Here is a 10,689-nt window from a genome sequence, read left to right as displayed (position 1 = left end):
AGGCACGAATGATTGTTGTACAATTAATTTTGTTTTAACTTAAAAAGCCTAAACAAAATTTAAAGTGTTTGTTTTCTTTACTTTATAAACCAGAAAACTAGTATGGTTGTTGATTGATCTTAATTTGATTATGTTCTAACTTAAAAAGCCTGAACAAGAATCAAAATATTTGTTTTCTTTACTTAAAAAGCCAGAAAACTGTTGTTAATTGAATAGAGAAAAACAATAATTTTGACCTAATTCCCTACATAAAAAAAAAAAACCTAAAGCTTAAATGATTGTATTATTAAAACTTTGTATTACTATCTCAAAAGAAAAATTTGTGTTGAATATCCTAACTAAATAAACAAAGTTAGATTTTAAGTAATTTTTCACAGAAAAATTTCTTTAGAAACAAATATTGATAGGACAAACACCGTGACAAATTGAAAATGAAATAATTTTTATCAAAAATTTAATATTTCAAAAAAGAAAACGTCTATTTTCTTTTATTCTGAAACGTAAATAAAACTTTTACAAAAAATTCCGGATGTTTACTTTCTCAAACAGGAAGTCACGTTGTGCTAAAGCTAAACTGCGCAAAACGTCACTGTCAGTTTGGCGCCAAAGCGAGAAAAAATGGCGACCGACAAGACGACAAATGAATAAACAAGATATCGAAAAATTTCAAAAAATAGAAATAATGCACGAAACACTAATATTATCGTATCAAAGTTAATTAAAATAGCCAAAAACGATAATTTAATGCAAAAAAGTATGAAAAAATGTCTAGTTACATGAAAAATCTATACTTCGCAGATTAAAATCACCCACGTGTTTACAAAAACACGAGTGACAGGATAATCTGCTCTGAGTACACAAATATCGCACACAACGTTTTTCTTGAAAACGCACGTGTATGCATGTAATAATGCACTCAAAATAATAATTTATTCACTCAATAATATTTTTCGTACAACGTTAATTGTTAACGCCCGTACGAAAACAAAAATTCGAAACTTCACCATGTGCTTCTTGTAAGCACAAGTGAAAAAATATCAAATTGGTCAAATTGTAGGCTTTGCTACTAACGTTATATTAATATATAACGCCCGTAACAACAGGTTCCTATATATTCCAAATTGACCAAATTAATGCACGAAATGTCACTTGTCACCTCGTCTTTCGTTAACGAGTGACAAACACTTGCTAGTTTAGCAAATGTAAATATAAAATTTACCGGCGACGCCAATTGTCGTGTAACCGATAATTACAAAACAATATAAATAACTGGCGCCTTACCTTATAAACAAAGGCGACAGTAGATGAGTCCAGGTACAATACAAAACAAGGTAACAAAGGCAAATAACACAACTGGTAAAGTAGACTGGGAAACCGGGACTGAAGCTTCAGGATAACACTGGGTACCACGTGACATATACCCAGCATATGGACAGACCAGGGTCAGAGGTCATAATACATGTAGTAGGGAGAATGTGAAACTAGGCAATTTCACCACACATAGATACATTATTATTAGGTCTTTCCACCTTTCTGTGGAAAGACCTATTGATATTCTTCTGTTTATTAGGTCTTTCCACCCTACTGTGGAAAGACCTATTGATTTCCTTCTGTTTCTTTTTTTCCTTTTTAGGTCTTTCCAGCTTTCTCTGGAAAGACCTATTGATTTTCTTCTGTTTTTTTTTTTCTTTTTTATTATTTTTCCGCCGTGTGATTTTGAGTTTCAAGATTTATCGAAAAGATTTTTAGTCGACAAGAATGTACTCCGTAAAAGATTTTAGCAGTTGACCCTGCGTATATGAGCTTTGACCCCTTTCGGAGTTACGACCCCTTTCGCAATAAAAGCTTGTTATCGCTACTCCTCCAAAACCATAAACCGCAGAGATTCCAAACCTTCATTAATGTTTACGACTGATTTAGCAGACTCTCCAATCAAACATTGCGAAAGGATTCGTAAACTCCTATATTGAATTATTGCCCCTGAATGTTTGCAACGTTTACGAATATCAAGATCTTTTCTTAAACGACAAGGCGTAGAGACATGGGACCAACTGCAAAAGATTTGTTGACCTTTGACCTTCAAATCTAGGTCAAGGTCAAAGGTCAAGGTCATTCAAAATATGTCAAATTAAGCATTTTTTATAGCTCTTTTGTTCTTAACCAAATTCTAAACATCTTTGTATTTTTAGTATGTACTCTTAAACCCATTTCAGAGATTCCATGCTTGTCCCCTAAGACTGAACCCTCTAAAAGTTAGTGCCCCTTTCAGTGTAAACCCTTGTTATCGCTACTCCTCCGAAACCGTAAACCGTAGAGGTACAAAACCTTCAACAATGTCTGCGACTAATTTAGTACACTTCTCATTCTATTAGTGCAAAAGAATTCGTAAACCGTTTTAAGTAGTTATTGCCCCTGCCAGTTTATGATGTTTACGAAGAAGTAAAAACTTCTTAACGACAAGTCGTAAAGACATGGGTCCAACTGCATCAGATCTTTTGACCTTTGACCTTGAAGATTAGGTCAAGGTCAAAGGTCAAGGTCATTGGGAAGTATCAAAATTGCTTATTTACGGGTTTTTAATAAAATGACCTTGACCTTTGACCTTGATATTTGACCTTGACCTTAGACCTTGACCTTTTCTCAAAAGTTAAAAAGGTATACATGTATTCATAACCTTTACCTAGATTCAGCTTCAAGTGTAAAACTCAAGTCTGTAAGTGGGTTTTTTTTTTTTTTTGATGACCTTGACCTTTGACCTTGATGAATGACCTTGACCTTTGACCCCATTGACCCAAAGGTCACAATCAAGCTGAAGGTCTTGGAGGTATTTACAACTCTCTCTTAAACAAATGCTTATATCCCCCCCTTTCTTTCTCAAAAAAAAAAAATCAATAGTGACATAAACAAATTTTGTACAGCTTAAAGGAGATCACACATCGACATGAAATTCAGATTAAAATGTAGAAGACACTTCAAAGAAAGTGTCCTGAGAGTTTTACGGTGAGTCTCTTAAGTATAATGAAATTCTATTCAATATCGGCGAAAACTACATTTTTTTTTCTGTATAAAATTTAAGTGCTGATGAGCATAAAAATTAATTAAAGCTTGCCTTGGCTATTTCTTCAATTTTTGTTAATAGCATTTGATTCTCCTGCTCTAATACGACATTTTAATACCAAGTATTCTTGCTCTCTTTAGAATGTGGAATTTATTTGAAATTTATTTAGATTTAATATTAATCGGATGAATCTCGAAAATAGGGATTTTTCCTATCAAATAAATTTCCACACTCTCGCTGACACCGTTTTCTTCATGAAATGCATGTTTCAAGTTTAATTCATGCTCATAACTATTAATTCAATCCAAATAGAGATGATTATTTAATCTAACCTATGAGTTCACCATATCTGTCAAAACAAACGCGCCTATATTTTCACAAATTGTAAACACAGTGCCGACACGGAAGTTCGAATGTATCTTAAGCTCTGTATGATTAACTCAATCTATTCAAACTATAAACAAGCTCGAATGTTTTTTTTTTTACAGGAAATCTCCATTTTCAATATCCACCAATCGTTTTTCTTAGAACTATTCATTATTCCTCCCTATGTTCCATCACAAACAAATAAATACACGTGTTTCTGTACTATTTAAAACTTCACGCGTTTCTATTTTTATTTAAATCCACGTGTTTTCATTTCTTCTTTTTTTCTACACTGTTAGTTTACGGAAACCAACTTCATCGGAGCCTGTGGCGTAGTGCATAGAGCGTTCGCCTTGCAATCTGAGGGTCCACAGTTCGAATCCTGCTGACAGCACTTTTTAATTTTTTTTTTTTTTTTTTTTTTTTTAATTCGCGTTTTTCTTCTTTTTTTCAACCCAAATGACACGGAAACACTTAAAAAGCTGGAAAGACCTCTTATTGTTCTTTGAACAATAAGTCTCCTAGTTATTTTTATTATTTTTCCGCCGTGTGATTTTTTGTTTCAAGATTTATCGAAAAGATTTTTTATCCATAAGAATGTACTCCTTAAAAGATTTTTGCAGTTGACCCTGCGAATGTGAACAATGACCCCTTTCGGAGTTATTGCCCCTTTCGCAAGAAATGCTTGTTATCGCTACTCCTCTGAAACCGTAAACCGTAGAGTTATGAAACCTTCACCAATGTCTTCGACTATTTAAGGGGACTTTTCAATCTATTCATTGTGAAAGTATTTGGTGACCCCTTCAATGAGTTATTGCCCCTGAAACTTTTTGAATTTTACTTTTAATTAAAAATTTTCAAAACGACAAGTCGTAGAGACATGGGACCAACTTCATAAGATTTATGGACCTTTGACCTTTTAATTCATGTAAAGGTCAAAGGTCAAGGTCATTCCAAAAATGAGAAATTAAGCTCTTTTTATATCTCCTTTGTCTTTTAACATATACTTAATGTCTATGCATCATTGATATGTACTCTTAAAACTATTTCAAAGATTTCATTCTTGTCCCTTAACAATAATCCCTTTAAAAGTTATTGCCCCTTGCGCGAAAAACCTTGTTATCGCTACTCCTCTGAAACTGTAAACCGTAGAGGTATGAAACCTTCACCAATGTCTTCGACTAATTAAGGGGACTTTTCAATCTATTCATTGTGAAAGTATTTGGTGACCCCTTCAATGAGTTATTGCCCCTGAAACTTTTTGAACTTTAGAAATAATTAAAAATTTTCAAAATGACAAGTCGTAGAGACATGAGACCAACTGCATAAGATTCATTGACCTTTGACCTTCAAATTCATGTAAAGGTCAAAGGTCAAGGTCATTCTAAAACTGAGAAATTGAGCTCTTTTTATATCTTTTTTGTCTGTTTACATATACAAACTGTCTTAGCATCAATAATATGTACTCTTAAAACTATATTAAAGATTCAATTCGTATTCCGTTAGATTGACCCTTTTAAAAGTTATTGCCCCTTTCGCAAGAAATGCTTGTTACCGCTACTCCTTCGAAACCGTAAACCGTAGAAATATGAAACCTTCAATAAAGTCTTCGACTAATTGAGAGGACTCTGGAATCTATTCATAGCGAAAGTATTCGGTGACTCCTTCAATGAGTTATTGCCCCTGAAACTTCTTGAATTTTAGAAATTATTTAAAATTTTCAAAACGAGAAGTGATAGAGACATGGGAACAACTGCATAAGATTCATTGAGCTTTGAGCTTAAAATTCATGTAAAGGTTAAAGGTCAAGGTCATTCCAAAATTGAGAAATTGAGCTCTTTATGTATTTTTTTGTCTCTTAACATATACAAACTGGCTTTGCATCATTAATATGTACTCTTAAAACTATTTTAAACATTCAATTTGTATTCCCTAAGATTGACTCTATTAAATAGTTTCGCCCTTTGTGCGAAAACCGTGTTATCGCTTCTATTGCGAAACCATAAACTGTACAAATATGAAACCTTCACTAAAGACTTCGACTAGTTGAGAGGATTCTGGAATCTATTCATTGCAAAAGTTTTCGTTGACTTCTTCAATGAGTTATTGCCCCTGAAACTTCTTGAATTTTAGAAATAATTAAAAATTTTCAAAACAAGAAGTGATAGAGACATGGGACCAACTGCATAAAATTTATTTACCTTTGAGGTTAAAATTCATGTAAAGGTTAAAGGTCAAGGTCATTCCAAAATTGAGAAATTAAGTTCTTTTTATATCTTTTTTGTCTCTTAACATAAAGAAACTGTCTTAGCATCATTAATATGTACTCTTAAAACTATTTGAAAGATTCAATTCGTATTCCGTAAGATTGACCCTATTAAAAGTTATTGCCCTTTGTGCGGAAAACCTTGTTATCGCGGTGGAAGGTGGAAAGACCTCTTATTGTTCTGTGAACAATAAGTCTACTAGTTATTATTCTTTTTTTTTTTATTATTTTTCCGCCGCATGTTTTTTTGTTTGAAGATTTATCGAAAAGATTTATAGTCCATAAGAATGTACTCCATAAAAGATTATTGCAGTTCACCCTGCGTAAATGAACCTTGACCCCTTTCGGAGTTACGACCCCTTTCGCAAGAAAAGCTTGTTATCGCTACTCCTTAGAAACCGTAAACCGCAGAGGTATGAAACCTTCACCAATGTCTTCGACTAATTAAGGGGACTCTTCAATCTATTCATTGCGAAAGCATTCGCTAACCCCTTCAATGAGTTATTGCCCCTGAAACTTTTTGAATTTTACAAATAATTAAAAAATTTTAAAAACGAGAAGTCGTAGAGACATGGGACCAACTGCATAAGATTCATTGACCTTTGACCTTATAATTCTTGTAAAGGTCAAAGGTCAAGGTCATTCCAAAATTGAGAAATTAAGCTCTTTTTGTATCTCTTTTGTCTTTTAACATATACTTAATGTCTATGCATCATCAATATGAACTCTTAAAACTGTTTCAAAGATTTCACTCTTGTCCCCTAAAATTAAACCTTTTAAAAGTTATCGCCCCTTTTGTGAAAAACTTTGTTATTGCTATTACTACAAAACTGTAGACCGTAGAGACACCAAACCTTCACTAATGTCTTAAGGGTCTTTAGGCCTAACTTCTCTGTATAAAAAGTAAAGGATCTGATTACCCCTTATATGAATTATCGCCCTTTAACATCTACGTACTTATTATTTAACTTTATAACTTAAAAACTATAAGAGGTAGAATATATGGGGTCAACTGCATTGTGACCTTTGACCTTTGACCTTGAAATTTTTTCAAGGTCACAGGTCAAGGTCATTCCAATTCTTTTTTCAATTTTTTTTTTCTATCTTTTAAGCCACTTTTGTTTTTGTTTTTGTTCATGGAATATAATTTTAAAGAGTTAGATATAAAACAAAGTTGAAAAAATCAAAGAAGGTGGAAAGACCTCTTATTGTTCTGTGAACAATAAGTCTCCTAGTTTTTTCTATATATTTTTTCCTTTTTAATAATTATCTCACCTCAGTAGATACTCCAGGTGATGAAATTATGTAAGGATTGGTAGTAGTAGCTGCATGTTTTCTGGGTGACTTCTTCAAGAGAGACTTTTGATAAGAGAGTGTCTCATGTGTTTGGAGATCTTCTGTTAGAAGGCTTACTAGTATTTGGTACCTATGTGTTTTTGTCAGGCATCTGTTAATAAAATAAGCTCAGTAGCAAAATGTATGATTGTCAATAAAGTGCTTTAGGTATATATATACATGTAAAATGAGACACATCATAACTACCTCAAAGCAATTATTCCAACATGCTAACAGCTGGCTGAATCAAAATGATGAACGACCTTGGCGATGAAATGCTGGACATCAGCTCTCCGTATTCCTCTCAAGATATACAAAACTTCCGCAGAAGGAATTATATATAAAATAAGAAAGTTAATCTTGCAATATAAAAATGCTTTTTGGCAAAATAATATAGTGATCCCTCTAGGAAACAGAAGACTTATCATTATTACAGATTTCATCAAGAGACAAGTATTTTGATAAGAAAGACTTTATCTACAATTCTTCTTCCGTCATCCTCTTTGCGGGTCCTCATGCTTTGTCTACAGAAACTCCATCATGGAAGTGCTGAGGATGGCTGCGAGAGGCACTGATGAATGAGTGAAAAGCTGTATTAGGCGAAGTGTGGAAGATTGCTCTTGTGGCAGTGTGAAGGGCATTGGTGCTTGATTTGGTTGCATCTGTTGTTGTTTTGAGGGAATCGGTAAAAACATCTGACAGTGTTGTTTCCAGTTTCCTGAAGATGGCTTCATTGCTACATGACACCTGTGTTGCTTACTGAATGGGAGATGGGGAACAGTGCCTGTCATTTTTATACCCGCACTTTCTAAAGAAAGTTCGGGTATATTGTTGTTACTCATGTCCGTCCGTCCGTCCGTCTGTCACACTTTTCTTCCCTGAACTCCTCCTACATTTTACACAGTAGCTTACTCATTTTTTAGGAAATGGTTGGTGGTGTCATGTAGATGTGCAGTAAGGTTTCGGAATTTCGATTTTGCCCCAGGGGGTTAAATGGGGGTCGAAAAATGACGTTTTTGGCTCAAAAAGCCCCTTCTTCCCTGAACTCCTTCTACATTTTACTCAGCAGCCTAATAATCTTTAAGGAGATGGTTGGTGGTGTCATGTAGATGTGCAGTAAGGTTTCGGAATTTTGATTTTGCCCCGGACGGTCAAATGGGGGTCGAAAAATGACGTTTTTTGCTCAAAAAGCCCCTTCTTCCCTGAACTCCTTCTACATTTTACTCAGCAGCCTAATCACCCTTTGGGGAATGATTGGTGGTGTCTTGTAGATGTGCAGTAAGGTTTTGGAATTTTGATTTTGCCCCAGGGGGTTAAAAATGGGTCGAAAAATGACGTTTTTTGCTCAAAAAGCCCCTTCTTCCCTGAACTCCTTCTACATTTTACTCAGCAGCCTAATCACCCTTTGGGGAATGATTGGTGGTGTCTTGTAGATGTGCAGTAAGGTTTTGGAATTTTGATTTTACCCCAGGGGGTTAAATGGGGGTCGAAAAATGCAGTGTGTACAGTTAGCTCACCAGGGTCATATAGGAATTGTTGGGACGAAACAGCAGTTACGTACTAAAGTGTGGTGGCCTGGGATGGACAAAGAAGTGGAGAAGTATGTGAAATCGTGTCACGGATGTCAGATTACCAGTGCGTTTCCGAAACCGGAACCAATTAGTCCTACTCCATTACCAACAGGGCCATGGCAAGAATTAGGTATTGATATTCTTGGACCATTAACATCTGGACAGTACGTGTTAGTGGTTGTTGATTATTACAGCAGATACTACGAGATTGAAGTTACCAAGGATATTACAAGTGAGAAAATCATTGATTCACTGGAGGGAATGTTTTGTCGACACGGACTTCCATTACAAATAACTTCTGATAATGGACCCCAGTTCAGATCTAAGTTATTCAAGGATTACTTGACAGATAACTGTATCAAGCACCGAGCAGTTACGCCGTTACATCCGTCAGCTAATGGAGAGGTAGAACGACAAAACAGATCGCTGATGAAAAGAATTCGGATTGCACAAGCCGAGTCTAAGAATTGGAAGACCGAAATCCGAAAATATCTATTTGCATACAGAACGATTCCTCATACTACGACAGGAGTACCACCTGCCGAGTTGGTGTTCCGTCGGAAGCTGAGAACAAAGCTACCGCAAGTGGAAAATCTACAAGAACACGACTATGATGAGGGAGTGCGCGATAAGGATGCGTATTCTAAATACAGGAACAAGCTTTACATCGACGAGAAACGTGGTGCAGTGGATTGTGATTTAGAGCTAGGAGATTCGGTCCTCTTGAAGAAAGCGGTCAAGGACAAAATGGATACACCGTATCATGCTGTGCCTTATCAACTTGTACAGAAAACGGGAAACAGTTGTGTCGTAAAATCGCCGGAGGGAGTGTTAGTGAAGCGAAATAGTGAATTCGTGAAAAAATATCAGGAACCGGAAAGTGTGTCCGATATTCCAGAGAGTCTGAGTGATCTTAGTGAACCGAGTGTTGAGTCTAGTGCTAATAGTGATGATGTTCCATCCGCGGCTCCAGTAACTCCGAGCGTTAGAAGGTCAACCCGTATAAGGAAACTACCGCAACGCCTTAAGGACTTTGAACTGTGAAATATTTCTGTGTGAATGTTAATGACTGAAAGTTTTCTTTATCTGGACTGTAAATTGTAAATGTTTTCTATTAATAATATGTTGGACAATAATTTCTTTCAGTAATTTATTTATTTTGAGAAGTGTAAAAGTTTATTCTTAGAAAAGGGGGTATTGTAGTGTTAAGGGAAGTTACTCTAATTTGTATTGTGTCACTTGTGTGTAAGAGATTGTGTGCTAGAGTTATGGTTCGTAGTGTGGGTCAGGTGTCAGTGTGTATCCGGCATGAGTTGTGCGTGCATGGACCGTCAGAGTGGAAGCATGTGGTTATGTACCTGTATACATGCATAAACTGGTAAAACCTTGATTCAATTCGAGTATTCTTCAGTATATATTCAAACACTACTCTCTAGTTAAATATCGAATGAAATTAATGTGTTGAAATATTTTAAATATTTTTTTGGATACATACTTGGAAAAAACCTGATCAATATCTTCGTGGGTGTGACCCACCATCAGAAATGATATTTTGATTTTCTTGAAAATGTCTATTTTAACCAAGTAAGCCATAAAATAAATTAAAATGATATATCATTGAAAACTTTTAGATTCAAGTTTAGTTTTTTATCATAATTGATTCACTGTGTATTTCCCCAAAGGAAGACCAGCAGCCAGGCTTCACTTCACTTAGAGAATGGATTGGTAAGGAACAAAACATATCTTCCAGGTGGAGGGCTGTATATAAAAAATAAAACCCATTATATATATGGATTCCTATACTCTAATCATATTAAATGTCATTTGTAAAAATGTATTTTTGAAAGACAGATTTATTTGGGATAGAATTTAAATGATGACATAAATAGCAGGCCATACTTTCAGCACATGACAAAACATTCTCTCAAATTACACAGAACTGGGTTATTTAGCATAGCTGACATTAAACATATAGGTGAGGGATAACATAATCACAATTATAAACAATGTGAAACTATTTAAAATGACCTATAAGGTGGATTACAAACCTTTTTCACTGGGGTAAAATCTTGCGGAGATTCGACAATGGCCGC

The 10,689-nt window shown here is 35.1% G+C and overlaps 1 protein-coding gene across 1 annotated transcript; it reads left to right on the top strand.

The window, feature by feature from the left end:
• The first annotated feature begins 8,518 nt into the window (after positions 1-8,518).
• LOC134238074 (uncharacterized protein K02A2.6-like) lies at positions 8,519-9,640 on the top strand. The gene has a single exon (XM_062720202.1). It carries the CDS (start codon positions 8,519-8,521, stop codon positions 9,638-9,640), a length of 1,122 nt encoding a protein of 373 aa, XP_062576186.1.
• The last annotated feature ends 1,049 nt before the right edge of the window (positions 9,641-10,689 follow it).

This window comes from Saccostrea cucullata, unplaced genomic scaffold (genome assembly GCF_032062105.1).
Source record: "Saccostrea cucullata isolate Sc308-1 unplaced genomic scaffold, CSIRO_AGI_Scuc_v1 ctg3266, whole genome shotgun sequence".
NCBI classification, from domain to species: Eukaryota; Metazoa; Mollusca; class Bivalvia; order Ostreida; family Ostreidae; genus Saccostrea; species Saccostrea cuccullata.
This window is presented reverse-complemented; position numbering and strand designations above follow the sequence as displayed.